Source organism: Anser brachyrhynchus (assembly GCF_964034855.1).
Source record: "Anser brachyrhynchus genome assembly, chromosome: 4".
In the NCBI taxonomy this organism is placed as follows: Eukaryota; Metazoa; Chordata; class Aves; order Anseriformes; family Anatidae; genus Anser; species Anser brachyrhynchus.
The window spans coordinates 38391757-38408161 of record NC_137698.1 but is presented as its reverse complement, the minus strand read 5'-3'; the positions used below and the strand labels follow the sequence as shown (position 1 = coordinate 38408161).

The 16405-nt window shown below is 36.7% G+C and overlaps 1 protein-coding gene and 1 long non-coding RNA gene across 9 annotated transcripts in view; one reads left to right on the top strand and one right to left on the bottom strand.

Annotated features, from left to right (window-relative positions):
- Positions 1–16405, top strand: part of LOC308194748 — a 310853-nt gene that overhangs the window by 2750 nt on the left and 291698 nt on the right. For 3 of the 5 annotated variants that reach the window (XR_013950826.1, XR_013950827.1, XR_013950828.1), the window contains exons 2-3: positions 9990–10069; positions 11917–15474. This is a non-coding gene — a long non-coding RNA (uncharacterized lncRNA). The remainder of the gene's footprint in view (positions 1–9989; positions 10070–11916; positions 15475–16405) is intronic. The other 2 variants (XR_013950824.1, XR_013950825.1) reach the window with 1 other exon arrangement.
- MGAT4D (MGAT4 family member D) overlaps positions 1117–16405 on the bottom strand; it is a 58587-nt gene continuing 43298 nt past the window's right edge. For all 4 annotated transcript variants that reach the window (XM_080590999.1, XM_080591000.1, XM_080590998.1 and 1 more), the window contains 8 exons: positions 11560–11671; positions 10491–10621; positions 6979–7086; positions 5859–6052; positions 4320–4398; positions 4128–4206; positions 2757–2866; positions 1117–2214 (listed from right to left, as the gene is read on the bottom strand). In XM_080590999.1, the coding sequence (XP_080447125.1) occupies positions 2188–2214; positions 2757–2866; positions 4128–4206; positions 4320–4398; positions 5859–6052; positions 6979–7086; positions 10491–10621; positions 11560–11671 (840 nt within the window). In that variant the 3' untranslated portion in view covers positions 1117–2187. The remainder of the gene's footprint in view (positions 2215–2756; positions 2867–4127; positions 4207–4319; positions 4399–5858; positions 6053–6978; positions 7087–10490; positions 10622–11559; positions 11672–16405) is intronic.

Here is a 16405-nt window from a genome sequence, read left to right as displayed (position 1 = left end):
CAGTGCACAAGCAAGCATTTGTTATTTACTCTTTCAACATCTGCAAAGCTCGTTTACATCAAAGCGTATTCAATTATTGCAATGGTTAGGTAAAATATGTAAAACCTGAAACAGCATAAATGAAGTACATAGCTGGATGTACAGAATGAAAAAAAATATGTATACGAAAGTCCAGTCACTCCCTAATATAATTTCAGGTACTCTGATAAGCTTTTTGGAATTACCCTTCAACAGTTAGAAATTTCATTTCACTGTGAAAATAAAAGGCTTTGGTAACAAGATATTTTACCTCTGTACCTTGTGTTTTCTTGATTAATAATTGACCTGAAATTTCATCCTATACAATGTCTCTTACCTGTAATGACTGGCCGCTAGACAGTCCAAATGCAGACATTGCTCCCAGCCTATGACTGTTCCAGTGAAAGCAATAGCAAAAAAAAGATTTAAGTTTCTACTTAAGAACTTAAGTTCTTCCCCAAAGATGCTAAAGCATTTCAGGTTAAGACAAGAATGACTTCCAAAAAATCATTCCCCCCCCCCCCCCTTAGTGTAATGTAATTCTGTTTTATTCCCTAATACAAGTTTTCATGATTATATGTTATTCTGACTCCTGTATCAGCAGAGGAAAAAAAAAAAAAAGAGAGACCTGAAAGGCTATTTTGATCTGGGTCAGAGGGAGGAAGCTCTGCCCTTCGTGTGCCGCATAGCCCTGTGCAGAGCCACCCGGTTTCCCTTCAATCCCTAGCTGTAGTTTTAGCTACTGCATTTTAATGATACAGTGCTTTCAGTCTTATTCGACCTTTCTTTTTACTGTAAATGCTTACCGATAATAAAGGTGTCCCTCTGTGCATCTTTAAGCGCCTCACATTACTTCAATAATTCTTAACCTGCATTAAATTCTTAACCTAGTGAAGGCTGCAATATTTGGTCCAAGAAATAACACATGTATTTACACACATGCATATATATAGCACCACAGTGTATATTTTAAGTACTGTAAATTATCAAACTATTATTGGAGATGGTCTTTAGAAAAACTTCCCCTCTGAACTGTTTTAATGTATGCAAGAAAACTCGTTTTATATTATTCTAAATAAAATACTCTAATATTAAGAATACTGTTATGCATTATTTTTACCCATTTAACACAAATCCATACAAAAGTGTACAGTGCAGTTTACAACATTAAGGATGCAATGCTTGTGCTGGCGAATGAGGGCGCACTCGTGCTTCGAGTGCTGAGGAAGCAATACTGGAATTCTGCACATCACAGGTAGATATCCAAGGTGCAATTTCTCAGCAACACTTCAAATGAGGCTACAGTGGTTTAGCTGTTTTTTCAAACTTGTACTGAGTTTTGGCTTGTGACCATGATTGAACTATCAGGACAGACTGATTATCAAATAGCAGGATCCAAAATTTTATTTAAATAGATTTTCTTTCTACAAAAATATAGTTACATGTGATACCCTGATTATTTCCTTTAGTTAATTCAATGCAGGATTCACAGAAAACTTTTACATTCCTCTCAACAATACAAGTTTGATTTTCAAGTTATTCAAATGGTAACTTGTAGGCACTTTTCATTTAAAAAAAATATATTAAGCATCTGTTATGCTACATTAAGGCTGAAACACGTGGTAAGTTTGAGATCCATTTTCATGTTGTTAAATTGTTCCTTTCTCCGGTGGACTGCTCTAAGTACTTGCGAGGAATATGGACAACTTTTCCTTCAGTTCTGTTTTCCCTCCAAAACTAACTAGTGTTCTTCCTGGAGTTACAAACAATGTTCTTAATATTTTCCCCAAATGCCCATATGTTTAGTCCTACTTTTGTGTTTTAGTCCCTGAGATAACCTGTAATGCCTTATCAATTGTTTGTAGTAATATATAATCAATGTTGCTAAACTAAGATGGGATTTATTTCTTTTATGTTTAGGTATTAACAGCTTATTCAATAACAGTTTATGGAACTTTCTAATGTGATCAGTTTTTTCATAGCTTTTAATATTCTTTATATTATATAAATATTTAATAGTTATCGCCACTCTTTCCCAATACACAGTATTAAGAATGGAATGGGTCTGGGTTTGTTCTTTGTACCCACTCAGGTTTTTGTTGCTGTTAGCCTGGTTTCAAACAAGCCCGTTAACAAGTGACATGTCAAAAATACATTTTTTTCCAGTTTTCAGTTTTCAGATGTCTTGATAAGTACCTGGAAAAAAAAATACAAAAAAAATATTATTTTCTAAAATGTGCAGAAGTGTTTCCTAAGATACCAGCTTTTCCTTCCTTCCAAGTATGACTACAGTAATTGTCTTCAGTGATTTCTGCTGAATATTTTCTATTTATGGGTTCACACACATTCAGACATTTCATTCATACTTGAAAGAAAAAAAAATCATCTGTTTGCATATAGTAATTAATATTCAAGATGGTGACTGAAAAATGCTAGAAAATCCTCCTTCAGTTGGTTGATTTATCATGACCCGAATTCTCCTGGCCATATCTACAGCATTGCAAAAACTGGAGAATTATCCCATTTAAGCATTTCCAACACTTTTCCTATGAAGTAAATAAGTAAATTCTCCTCCCTTTAGTAATTAATATCCTTCTCCACTTGTGTACTCTTTTCCCCACACAGAATCCCACTCAAAATTAGATAAAAAAATTATGACCATCAATTCCTGTATGATAGGAGGAACTAAAACCGATTTAATAAAGCTTTTATTAAAATCCTTTTATTAACATGCTTACCTCACTAAGTATTGCCCACACAGGAGAATCGGAATTGACTGACAAACGAATAGCCTGTATTTTTTCTGGCAGACTGATGTTGCCTTCTGCAATTCCATTTTCAAAAGCCCCTAAATGAAAAATAAAACAACATCAATACAAGCCTATATTAGGATGAAATATAGTTCCAGGTGAACTTAGTGAAAGTTCTAAATTACAAATTATAAATTAACGCTAGGAATGCAACAGTAGAGGAAAAAATCATTTGAAAAAGTTCAAACTGTAGCTGCTGAAAAATAAAGCTATAAAGAAGACGATTTCTGCTGTACATGAGGATTCATTTATTCAGCTAAAACAATAAGGAACTGGAGAAGAACACAAGTAAATAAGGAACCTGCAGCTACAGATGTTAGAAAATAAATACATTAGTACTGGCAGTACACATATGAACCACAGGGTCACGTTAAAGAATCTAGAAGAGCTTTTCTGATACGTACAACTATTTCAGAAAGAGATAGAAGGGACCATGGATCAATTAGAATATATTCCTTCACTAGTTCTACACTTTTTAGATACCCTTGTCAAACTGGCATAAAATCAGCACAGACTAATGAAAAACACTCATTCCATCTGATATTCATTTCCTATGAACTTGCACATACAACTCAGAGTTGACAACATTTGGTTTTCGATCTCTAATTAGAACAAAACAGCCAAGAGGAGGTGGGGGGAGAGGTGCAAATTAAAGCAAGCAAGAAATGATGGTGAGCTGAAAGCGGCTCATTCGGGGAAAAAGAGTAATTATGTGATAGAAGAGACAGAAGAAAAGTGGCAAGCAAAGCAGATCTCCCAGTAGTCCATTTTTATTCCCAGAAGGATATTTTAGTTTAGGTAACAGTAGACAATAAGTTTTGGCAGGTTTGCGGAGAATCTGCAGTTCCTTTACAGAAGTCAATTGCTACCCTGAGGAAGGAAGAAGGGGAAGCTAGGGTTGGGCAAAAATGCATTGTGTTATGCTTTATCTCTTGATTTCAGGTGGGAGCACAAGTCTGTCACAATCAATAAGGAATCCTTTTCTTCAGCTAAGGCTGCAAAATCTAAACCAGAATCAATTACCCTATTAAAACCTTGCAGAGGTCAATTTTTTCCTGTCATAAGATGCCCTGACTTTTGCCACCAGCTTTGGGGTTTTTCATTATTTAAAACAAAATAGGATCATCAACGGTCAAACAACATACTACAACAAGCAGAAGCGCAAAATGTTTGTTTTCCTTACTAGTTACTACCTTGAAATAGTGCATTTATTACAGAGTTAATGAAATTCTCAATCACAGAAGCATTTTACATGGAAAATCAAAATTTCTGGTTTTGAAGTGACAATAAACAATTTACCTATTTTTAAATATCCATCTTTGGTTGCTGGGTAGTTAAGTTTACTTCCATTGTCAAGCAATTCTTTTCTTTCAGCTTCCTGTAATAAACAAAACAATACTCAGTAGTGTTTCCTAGGACATGACCTTTCATGCCAAACATCATTCTTAAACTGAAATAGCATTGTGTTGCAGGTAGAAATAAGAGACTTACATCAGCTGGCAACACTTCCACAGTAGTGTTATATAGTATATCACCAGGGTGCTCTATGTTTCCACTTCTAAAGAAGTACCTGATGAAAAAAGGTATATTATTTACAGGTATTTCCTTTTCTGAAGGAAACTTTTAAACATCTTCACTTTAATCCTTTGTGGGCTACAGAGAACAGAAGTAGGCATTGACATGTGTGACCAAACCATATTAAAACTTTTTTGTTTTAAATAAAACAAGCATTAAAATCATCTTTCTCTGGAACTGTGGATATAAGCATTCCTCCCTTTCAGTGCTCAAAATCCAAAACAATTCATTTGTCCAGGTTTACATGGCTACAGACGATCCACTCTATAACCCATTCCTATCATCCTAAGGCCTAGGTAAGATGGGCTTCTGAAATACAGTGACAGAAAAAATCCCTGTCTTTAGAAGAGTATATACTACATGCCAAGAGAATCCCTCTCTTTATCAATACTGATCAGTTCAGGAGCTCTAAATAATCTCCGGTTGTTACCAATGAGCAACAGCAATGTCAAAGAATGACTTCAATTATCAACATTAAGCAAAAACACCTGTGAGATTAAAAAGTCAATTTGGTTTTGATTTTCTGGCATTAGAGTTCTTAGTTTTTATATCTGAAAAGAGCTACAGAAATGTAAAGCATTAACCTTCCTCCTCCAGTATGAATCAAACAATGGAGACCTAAGAAATCCACTAAGTACTATAAGATTAGCTGTACATTTTCACAAGTTAGTCATGGGGGTAGATCTCTTTGAATGAGAAAAATGTTTAAGGTGGAACTTAGCTACAGATACAAACAACCAACTCAAAGTTAGATGTCTGGCTGTGACCCAAATATTTGTGTGTTCATAGGCAATACAAATACACTCAAAATAGTCAGTGAAGTCTAGCAAATGACTCAGATGACCAAATGGATGATGAGATGAATATCTCTCTTGCTTCCACTGGCTGTATCAAGCAGACTGCTCTCTGTCACATACAGTGGGAGCTTATGCACCGACCTTATGTAGACATCTCTGCTGTAGATACCACATTCATGTTTCTGAATCTGCAACTGAATTCCACCTTTATTAATTTACTGTTCACTGTTTCCCCACGCTTGCTCTGTGCTTTCACCTGCACTGGGAAGTGCCTGGGACATGACCTTTGAGCTAACATTATGCCAACAGCCTTTCTGTTGGCAACTATACAAACAAAGCTTTCACTGACTTCATTGATGAAACTCGTTAGTTAAAACCAAATTCATTTGAGAGCTATTGTAAGAGAATATAGAGTATTTAATATTTTAACGAAGAAATAAAAGGAGAAAAAAAAAAAAAGCTCTCTAATTACCATGGAAGAAATGTATTTGAGGAGTGGAATTCAAGAAGGGGAGTAGGTACATAGCAAATCATAGCAACTCCTCAGTAACCAGGCCATGCTTTATGCAAACAGTTGAGCACTAGTAATTTTGAACACTCAGTCATTTCCAAAGTGGATACATGTAAACTACCATATTCCATACCAAGCAATACTTACTTTTCTACCTTTAGTGGTTTTAAAAAGGTGAATCTGATATAGTCCCCGGTCACTGGAGCTGAAGCCCAAAAATAATCTTTTCCTTCATAAACTTTTTCCAAGGTATATTGTTGGTATACTTTTAGGCTTGTATACACTTTTGCAGGTGGATTATTATGTGCTTTATATAGCACATTACTGCCAAAATCTTTATCCTGTTGGATACAAAGAAAAGTAAGTGCACTCATAAAAATACAATGAAAAGAAGTGCTCCAATATCTTGAATTATTACAGGTAACTATTCCAGAAAACACTTACTTGTCAAAAGTGTCAAAAAATATACCATCTATTTCTGGTAGAAATAGGATATTCATTTCAGTGTTATCACTGAGATTCAGTGTTACAGTTTGTACACTGAGCTGTACTGATTTTTTCTCAGCTGTCTAGACTGGAAAAGAAACATCTCCAGGGTAGACTATTTTGTGGTTGTCTCCTATACCTTCTGCCAGAACATCCAATATTGGCCTCTGCTAGAGGCTACCTGAACATCTAGTCTGATCCAATGGTGCATTTCTAATTATCTCATGAGTGGTCTAAATGGCGCTAACAGAACATCCCTGAAATCTGGTGCTTCACTGCTCTTTAACTTATCAGATACCTGGCAGATCTACTATTTGCCCTCCAAACTCTCCCTAACAACCTACTGCCGTCAGCAGAGCCATGCCCTTATCTTATCAGTATCCTTTTCTTATTAATAATCCTCTGTGTTGGTATTGTGGACTATTTAGCCAAAAGATACCATCATAACCCTTTGTGTTTGTATGGCGCATAGCGCATGAAACCTTGCGCTGTGCAGAGGATTCCTACATGCCACAAAATGCTACTGCTACTAGTGTAATTGTTCAGATTAGAGATTCAAAGATGTTTCTGCAGAAGCAGTATGGCCTATCTGTAATTCAGATGTTAGGTCGATACTACACACACACACACACCAATCTGTAAGCCAGCATTGGAAATGTAATGGAAGTGGAAATGGAAGTGCCATCAAATACCAAAGATGAAATGCTTGATACCAATATGAGAAACAAGCTAGAACACAAGCATATAATTTAGAAATAAGACAGTAATTTCTTATCCATACTTTCAAATTCTGTATCTTCCCAGACAATGATGAATGAATTCCCATATGCTGAAAGAGAGATGGTTTAGCACGGATACGTATCTTTGCCTTTTCCTTTTCACAATGTACCTGGAAAGAAAGTAAAGAGGGTGAAGTTTTATTAAAATAAAGGAGATGAAAACTAATCAGGTGATTTCATTATGTCATGGACCCATTAGGGTATGGGTCCAGGTTTTTTACCCATATTTACACGAGTAATCCTTAGATTAACAGACACCTTATTTCACATACAGTTTCCAGATATAAACTCATAATTCCACTCATGGTGCTATGTAGACTTTCAGGCTCAACCACCACTAATTCAGGGATTTCTGCACTGTATACACTGCCCATCATCAATCACATTTGGAACAACAAAAACGCACCTCAAATCTGAAAGTGATTTGTTTGTGTTTGTGTTTTGTTTTGTTTTTTTTCTGTTTCTGGCGAATATAATTTCAAGTTTTGGCCTTGCCATATCATTCTATTTTGACCAAAACTGACCATCTTGAGACAGAAGTGTAACCAGAATCCATCTTTATCATTTCGCTCTTTCTGCTATGTTTAAGAAGGTTATAATGTAATATACAGTACCATATTATATGTTACATATATTTTACCCTAAAACTGAGTAAAGGCCCTAGGTATTTATATCCCCATTTTCTGGTTTAGATACACTTTGTGACATGATATATACACCAAAGAATTAAATAACTATACTTGGCACTAATTTGGGGGTTTCCTTCTTTTTGTATGATAGCAAATAATTTCTTTAAATGTAATTTTTGCTCTATATGCATAGAGCATCAATGTTAGATACAATGAAGCAAACACATTACAATAATATACAATATTATGTCTTATTTACATAAGACATAACAAGGCATAATGGCATAGAAGAGTGCAGAGTAAAAATTAGACTCCCTGAGACTCTTGGTTCTGCCACAGAATAATTGTATAAGTTTGAAAGGTCATTTAACCTCTCTATATCGCAGGTTTCACATCTTTAGATTTGAGAGGGTAATGTGCTTACCTCTTCAATAATATGCTTCCAGTTCTATAAAGAAAAATGTCACGTAATTATATCAATGCCTTCTAAAGCTAGAAGTGATAGTCTTCACTCAGCTGGCTTAAATAGCAAAATTCATAGGGGATTTATGGTTCTCACAGAAGTGCTAACTAAAAGTACAAAACCACCTGGAAGAAGGCTCTCAGCAGAACTAAGTATTTTTATGTTTGTCCACAGCAGATGTTCAGCAAAAAAACATAAGAACACGACACACGAAGATTGATTTACTGGCAGCTTTTTCTTTGAAAAAAGTGCTGTCTGTCTGCTATGGAAAAAAATAAAATTAAAAAAAGTACTTTAAGAAAATAAATTTTTAGCCTTTCTCTTGACTGGGTTGGCAGTTCATCCTCTAAAATAATGTAGTCTCTAATACATGTCCTTTCATGCCACAGCAGCAGCTGAGCACACTTAGTGCAGTGGGATGACCCATTGTAGTCACTTGCACAGAAACTGAAACAAGGCTCCTGGATGAGCCACGGCTCCCATCTTCGCAGCCTGCTAGTCCCTGTGCTACACTGGATAGAGATATGCCACTGCTAGTCAAACTAGCAGATGATGGTTCACAGGAGGTAAACATGATAAAGTTGTTGAACCACACAGAGATCTGACGAATCATCTTCCAACTTGGTGGACAGAAGTAGCTGGATCTTGAGATGTTAATACTCAGTCCAGGCTGAAAACATGCCAGACACCCATCATCACAGAATGGCACATAAAAGCCGTGAACAGGTACCCACTGACCCTCCCATGAGGCATATTGTGCAGTCACTCAGTGACACACTCAGTTGCTTGGAAGAGGGAAAGCATGAGGACTATCTGTCATCTTGTCTTTTCTATAGGAAACTCCAGCTTTCAAATCATTTCTTTAATCTATAGGGGAAGATCAGCAGGGATCCTTGTCCTCCCAGCCTCCGTTTTCTGTACCCTTATGAGCAGTTCCAGTGTCTGTCCCTGGTCATTCTTTCCCAGTGGAAAACACAAGGCTGGCTTGACTCCATGTTTATTTACTACCCGAAGCAATTGAAATTGCAATTGCAGAAGTGAAACTCACTAGAAACTTGCTGGTACTAGTCTGCTTTGGTTTGGCCAGGGCAGGCTCGCACAATCCACCTGCCTGCCTTTCAGGAACACCACATTGTTTTAGATATGATTCAGATATGATTTATGTATGAAATAAACTAGCACAGTCATTTAGAAATGAAAGTAGAATGTTTAATATATAGGAGTTGAGGTTGGCACATGTGAGAGATCTGGAAGGGGTGATATTAACACTTTTTTTTTTTTTTTTTTAAGTTATTGCAGGTGGGCAAGAGCATAAATTAGAGGTACTTATGGATCACTAACTCCTATAAGCCAACCTCAGAAAAGTATAATTTCAAAGCTTAATCCTATCTACATGAACTGGGAACGGAGACTCTTCAGTGGCCTTACTGAAGTGTAAAACCAGGCAACTTCTGTGGTCCCCAGGAGTTACCTCTGCTACACAGTTGTAGCAGAGGAGGCCCACTTGTTCAACTCCTCAGTCTCCTGCTCTGCACAATTCCTATCTATCTCTTCCTCCTTATCAACACAAAAATAACACATATGCAAACAACTGGTGTGGGAACTCACTACGCTAATCAAACAAAACTCTTGAACCTTAAAAAAAAGAAACAAGGAGGAGAGAAACTCTGGTCGTTCCTCTGTGGCACAGCCTGTTATACAGGAAGACTGTGAGTAGTGACCATCACCAAAAGCTAGCTAAAGAAGTCAAAGGGATATAAAGTAATCCTTAACATGTCAACATGTCATTGGGTTCACCTGCAATGCTACAAATGGCTTTTTTTTTTTTTTTTTTCAATTCAACATAAGCGTCTCTTTCATTTGCAGTGAAAAGTATCATTTCATCCTTTCAGTCTACACATTTCCCTTTTTTCTTTTTTAGGCAAAGAGTCAAGCTCTTTTCCCAGGCAGTAAATGATTTAAAACAAAACACAAGTTCTGCTTCCTGAAACAAAGGAAATGGTATGTAAAATTCATAACTGTGATCTTAAGATTGTATGCTTTACGAGCTTTCATGTTAGAAGGTCAGTGAAAGGTTATGAAAAGTGCCAGTCCCATACAGGTTTATATATTCAAAATTTTCTTTGATGCTTCAGGATTGCCTAAATGACTAGTTGGAGGAAGATGAGCACTTGCACTTGACCTTGTTCTGAGCTGACAGATGTAAAACAGCTCTGATGTGGAAATCTGAATTTCTGTGAGTCAGACCTCTCCATATGTCCCAATGGGCTCCAACAAAGTTACACACTATGAAAGTCTGTATCAGCTCTTGAGTCATCCGAGAGATCTTGATTCTGCTTTTTCAAAATGTTGTAGGGTTTTTTTTTGGTCACAGAGACTGCTTGAATGTTATCTGTATTCATAAATTCATAGACATACTTACTGCATCTTTTTCTGGATTGCACACTTTGACCCAGAGCAGGTGGTCCAGAAGCCAGTCTATGGGCTTATCTTTATAGAACATTAGAAAAAATTCCACTATGAGTGGCAAGTCTTCTGATTTAAACAATTTTCCTGAAAGCAAGACAAGAAGGTGCATATTCAAATATGTTTATTGCTGCACAGTAATCACCATCTTACCTTTATTTCAGCCTTAAATACACAGATGCAATTCTGATATTGAGTGGAAATTTTACACAGACTCCAGCTTTGGTACTTAGTTGCTTGTCGTCCAACTTGTAATTTTGAAAAGATTTCTATCCCATGCTTGGAGATATTCTCACAAAGTCAACCAGCTGAGTAATCAAACATGCAGTTATGTCCTAGTTCAAACACAAGTCTGCCCATCGCTTGTATCAGTGTGTCAGATAAAACAAAGTCTGAACAATCTCTCAAAATGCTAAGCATACAATTTCAATGGTAATAGTATACTGAATATATTTAAATTCAGACCTAGATATAAAAAACATTGCTTTTATAATACTATCACTATTCATTTAGTTCTTTTGCTATTTTTATTAGCAGATCTTGTTAGATTTTTTGTTTGACCTAACAGTTATAAGGTGTTATCACAAGTCAATATCACAAGTAAATTGCGTTATAACCTAAGAAAAAATATAATAGGAAACTATTATAAAAATAGTAAAACAAACAAACAAACAAAAACTATACTACAATATGGGATGCACGTTCTTCTCCAGAAAGGAAACAGATATTTTATAAACTGTGGAAATTCCATTCTTGAAAGGAAGGCTACATGTTGCAGGAGCATGTAGTGCCTTGATGTGGAAGAATTTGCTTCTTACGGGAACCCAACTATAGATCCTATACTCCATTAAAAAGACAGTGCCAAAGAGCACAGAAAGTAAAAGGCTTGCAGTGGGAGTTTTTCTGAAGAGCCAGGGAAGTTTTGATATGCAAGTCCTTCCATATATGAACTGTAATTCTGAATGAGACCTACTCTACTTACATAGCTCCAAATCAATTGACCCTGCTGAGGCCTTAGTACTTACCAATAAATCCAAGCTGGGAAAACTCAAGAATCATCCACTCTTGGGACTGTACAGCCGCAAAGTTTTTTATACTTTGAATATAATCAGGTTTGGCTATAATATCATCTTCCAACTGGGAAAAACAACAACAACAAAAGGCAACTGGTGGTTTTATTGCTTGCAGAAGAGGTGGTGATGTTGCTACATGAGTGATAACCATGACTGCTGCACAGTTTGTACTGAAGCTGTGCCAAACTACAGTGGATTGCTATTTAGCTTCTACATATCTCTCTGTTCTAGTATCATTCATTAAATATTTATTTACAGGATTGACTGCAACACCATGACTACTTCTCATTTTTTCTCCCTACCTTATAGGGCTACTGTGTAAAAGAAAACTAAGCAAAAAGACAGAGGTTAAGGAAGACAATAGACAGTTTGTACTGAAGTTGTATAAGCACTGATAAGCAGCAGGAGCTAATTCTTTGGAAAGAAAGACGCCTAAAGCAGATGGTCAGAGGCTCTGCAGATTAGCCTGGGCAGACTCTGTTGTACCTAAAAGGTGACAGAGGAGAAGAACTGAGGATGATTACTGAGAGGGGCTAGCAGAAAGCAAGACATTTCAGGGAATACTAGTCGTGAAAGAAGAAACGCTGTGAAACACTGAAGAAGAGAAATACATAGAGCTCAACATGTTGTAAAGGCTGAAACCGAACATGACACTAAAGCCAACTAAAGGACAGTCAGAGAAGGAGAGTGATATCCATCAAGGAAATGAGAAAGGACTTGGCAGCGTTTTTGCACAGTTTTCAGAGAAGAATGGGAGATATGAAAAGCCAGAAGCTATGCCAGTTACTAAAGCTGTGGATAACAATTCCAAACAAGGAGTTTAAAGTCAATCACACAAAATAAACGGATTCCAGAAATAACTAAGGAGCAAGTAATACAGGGTTTGAATTTGGCATGGAGGTGAAAAACACAGGAAGAGGAGTCTAAGCCTTCCGAAAATGTTGTTGGGGTGCAGCGAAACAATACAGTTAATTTGATCTAACTGCTGTACTTTATTGGCCCTGGTGCTTGTCTTATGGCATTGGGATCTAGTTTAGAGAGCTAAATAGGTAGAAAACAAATGCTATGGGGAAAAAGTGCATGGCTTTCTGCAAGTTTTATACCCTCAACAGATTCAGTGCAGTGTCAGCAAGAGCAGTCTGAGGGAGCAGGCCTACAACTTTTAGCCGAATTTGGCCGTTACAAGCATGTAAGTGTAAGGCTGGTGGGGGAGAAATGTCAACACTGAAACAAGGAGGAAGTAGAACAAAATTCAAAGACATGATTAAGAGATTTGTTTTGATCCTGTCAGCTTATGCTGATGGTAAGATATCAAATAACAGAGATGAACTGATATCAAGATGAACTGTTATTAACAGACTGAGATCTGAGGTTTGAGTTGAGAAGACAGATAAGCAAAAGAGAACAGCAAAACAAACAAACAAAAACAAAGAAAACAACCCAACACCTTACAAGAAGTCTTGCATAGAATTAAATGAGCTAGGAGGATTATCCAGGGGCTACATGTAAAGGGAGAAGGCAAAGAATCAAAGAGATTTTCGGAGAACCCTCAAAGAAGTTGAGGGGACACCCAAAAAAGGAGGAAAAACAGAGCGCGCAGTATCTTAAATATCTAGTGAGACTACCGTACAAAAAAACACTAGAAGAAAGCATACACAGGTTCTAAGGATGAAAAACATAGAGGTTCTGATGGCTGTGAATGTGGCTCTGAACTGTACGTAGTTCTAACTAGGGAGAAGTCTGAAATGATCTCTTCTGGAGCAGACAACTGCAACAAGGCCATGAAAAGTAATTTAATGAACCCTGTGTTGAGCCTCATGATTTGCATTCAACTAAAGCATATCTTCTTGAAGAACATTTGCCATCACTTGGGGATTTCAGTATCGGGTATTTTTCAGCAACTTGCACTGTGTGCAGCTACCATTAACATTCAATACACTGTACCCACTTGGATTTTTTCTGGTTTCAGCTTACAGCCACTTGTTCTTTATATGCTCTTATCTGCTAAAGGAAGTTATGCAGTGACTGTACACAGCTTGCTCAGGAAATTTATGATAAGTACTGTCTAGTCCATTAGCCCAATTGCCTTCTAAAGACCAGCAGAACATGTGGCCACAGCTAATTTCCCTTTACTCATCAGTGCTTTGTCATGAAAAAAAGATACATACACAATAGCAAGCCGTGTCAGTTTCCTAAAAGACAGGCAACTAATGTCTATCCCCCTTTTTTTTTTTTTTGTGTGTGTACTATCTGCCTAAGAGAAGGCAGAATGAAGAAGTGACCAAAAAGCGGTAGCATACAATGGAAGTGCAGGCATCAGACACGAATACATCTTCCTTTCTAAACTATACTAGTGTATTTTTCTGTTTTGCATTAGTGTTTGACAAATCTGTGAGGGCTATTAAACTGAAAATTCTTATTCTCTCATTTTCCACAGACAACAAACCTCTACTAGTTCATTCCATTAAAATCCTTTTTATTTTTTGCTGTATATAAAGAAATTTTCAGATAAAAATGCACTTTCGTGAAAGTTATTCCTTCTAGAATTCTACTAAATAGAAGGCTTAACTTACAGTCTACTGGAAAAAAAATTCAATAAAAAGAGTCCTAATGACTTAATTGAGCTTTTGCTCAGGCCTTAAAACCATTAGAGAGAGAGAAAAAAAATTACAATAAAGGTGAAGAGATAATTGCTATTGGTTATATGTATTACCAGTATATATAAAAATGTATGTTGTATATAAATACACAATGCAGCTCCCCCAACTTGCACATGGAAAAAAAAACAACGTTCTTTCAAAGTTCTTGTTCGATCAGTAGGTAAGGTTCATCCATACTGTAACCCCATTAGCTTCAATGCACTCCACAAAGCTACTTTTTAAAATCCTGATTCAGCACTATCCTAGCATGGGGTGTTTACATGTTTATTCATCTAAGATCTTGCCTGGCTCATGATATCAACTGCTCTGTAGACATCAAGACTGACTACGTAAGTTTGAGTATCACTCACTCAAATGATACTATTCCTGACAAAACATTAAATTACATCTATCATTGCTCAAGTTTTTCCCTTTAATTACTGAAGTGAATCTTATTACCAGGCTGAGGAAAGGGATCTTTAGATTATTTGTTTTCGACTAGTACACAGCTTCCAAATGGGGAGAATATCATAACTAACTTTATGGCAGCATGTACTCCATCTTTTTAGCTGTAGTCTACAGAGAATCTTCTGGGCAGGTCAGAATCTGTGCTAGAGAAGCAGTTGCAGAATGGACACACATGAAGAAGAGGATTTACTAGGTAAGGATCAGAGGAAAGCATAGTTTCTAAGAAAATTCTGAATGCAGCAATAACTATCACCAGACCATTACAATCCAGGCTTTACTCCAAATGACATACTTCAGTCCTTATATGATGTCCCAGGCAAGAAAACACACATTTTATTTTTAAAAGAATTTGAGAATACAGGAGTCATTTCCAGGCAAATATGAATGCTTGGAAGCTTTATAATTCTACATCGGTAATAGAAAGAGATAATACATGTCTGCCATCACGCTTAACATTTGTCTTCACCATGTTGCCCAGGCCTTAATACTCTATGTGCACTTACTAAACTTGGGTAGGGTTCTTAAATATACCAAAATCCCAGGAAAATACCTCATCTTCTAGTAACTCTCAAGTGTTTAGTAGACAACATCTCTCTTTGCTTTTTGTCTCTCTGTCTTCTTAGTGCATGTACCTAATTTGAAAGTGGACCATAGTCTCTCGAGTAGCCCAGCCCAAATATGTTTGTGCTAAATTCTAAAAAGAATTGTACGAGATGCCTGCTCTTGCGGTTTCCTCTTCTGCTTCTGGGAATCTTGTGAGGTACTTATGTGATACAGAGCCTGAGGACTGTCTGAGCTGCAGAAGACTCAGGAAAAATTCAAGAACTAAGCAAAATGCTGTTTTGAGCTTTTTAAAAACTGTTGACATTCATGAGCTATGAGAAATGGTACGGATCTGTTCTATTATTAAACAATCATGACAATTTTTGAAAATTCTGATGAAAGAAAAATTCCATATTCTGATTCAAATTTCATCTCCGTTCAGGAGAAAAAACAACATTGTCAGATTTCTGCACCAGGTCCCTTCTGGTTTAAATTATACTAAAACTAAACTAGATATTTCTTTACCTGATTTTCTTGAAAATGAGTTGAAAACTCACCTCCCAGAATTGCCACTGTTCCTGTTTCTTTTATCACATGGGCTCTACAAAGCTGCCCAAGTCACGATAGTGTTCTAAAACTTCATCATTATGGAATGCAAATTAGCACTAATCTAGAACGATGGCTAAACCTAACCCTGAATGCTTGGGGATCTTCTTAAAATCTTAAATCATCTGGAGAATTTAGGATCTGTACCAATCTGCAGTATAACCTTGACTCCAGTGTCACTATACTGGTACATTTCCCTATCTGGAAAAGTCCTTTATGGCATTTTGCTTCATGATGATCTGGGCTATAACATGGACCTACCATCACTATTCTGTCTTTATGCACCAAGTGAAAACACGCTGACCTCTGACTCACTTAACCTAAAGAAATAGGGGTTTAATGCTTCAGTTACCTTTGGTATCACAAATGTTAGGAAGGAACACAGATAGATTTATTCAAATAGTACCTAGGTGCAAGATATATATATAAACACAGAAATAGTATGGATGCTTGTAAAGAGCACAGGCAAAATACACAGATTTTTTTTTTTTTTAATTGAGGCCTTAGGAGCAAATTAAAACTGCCAAAGCTAATAATCAGTA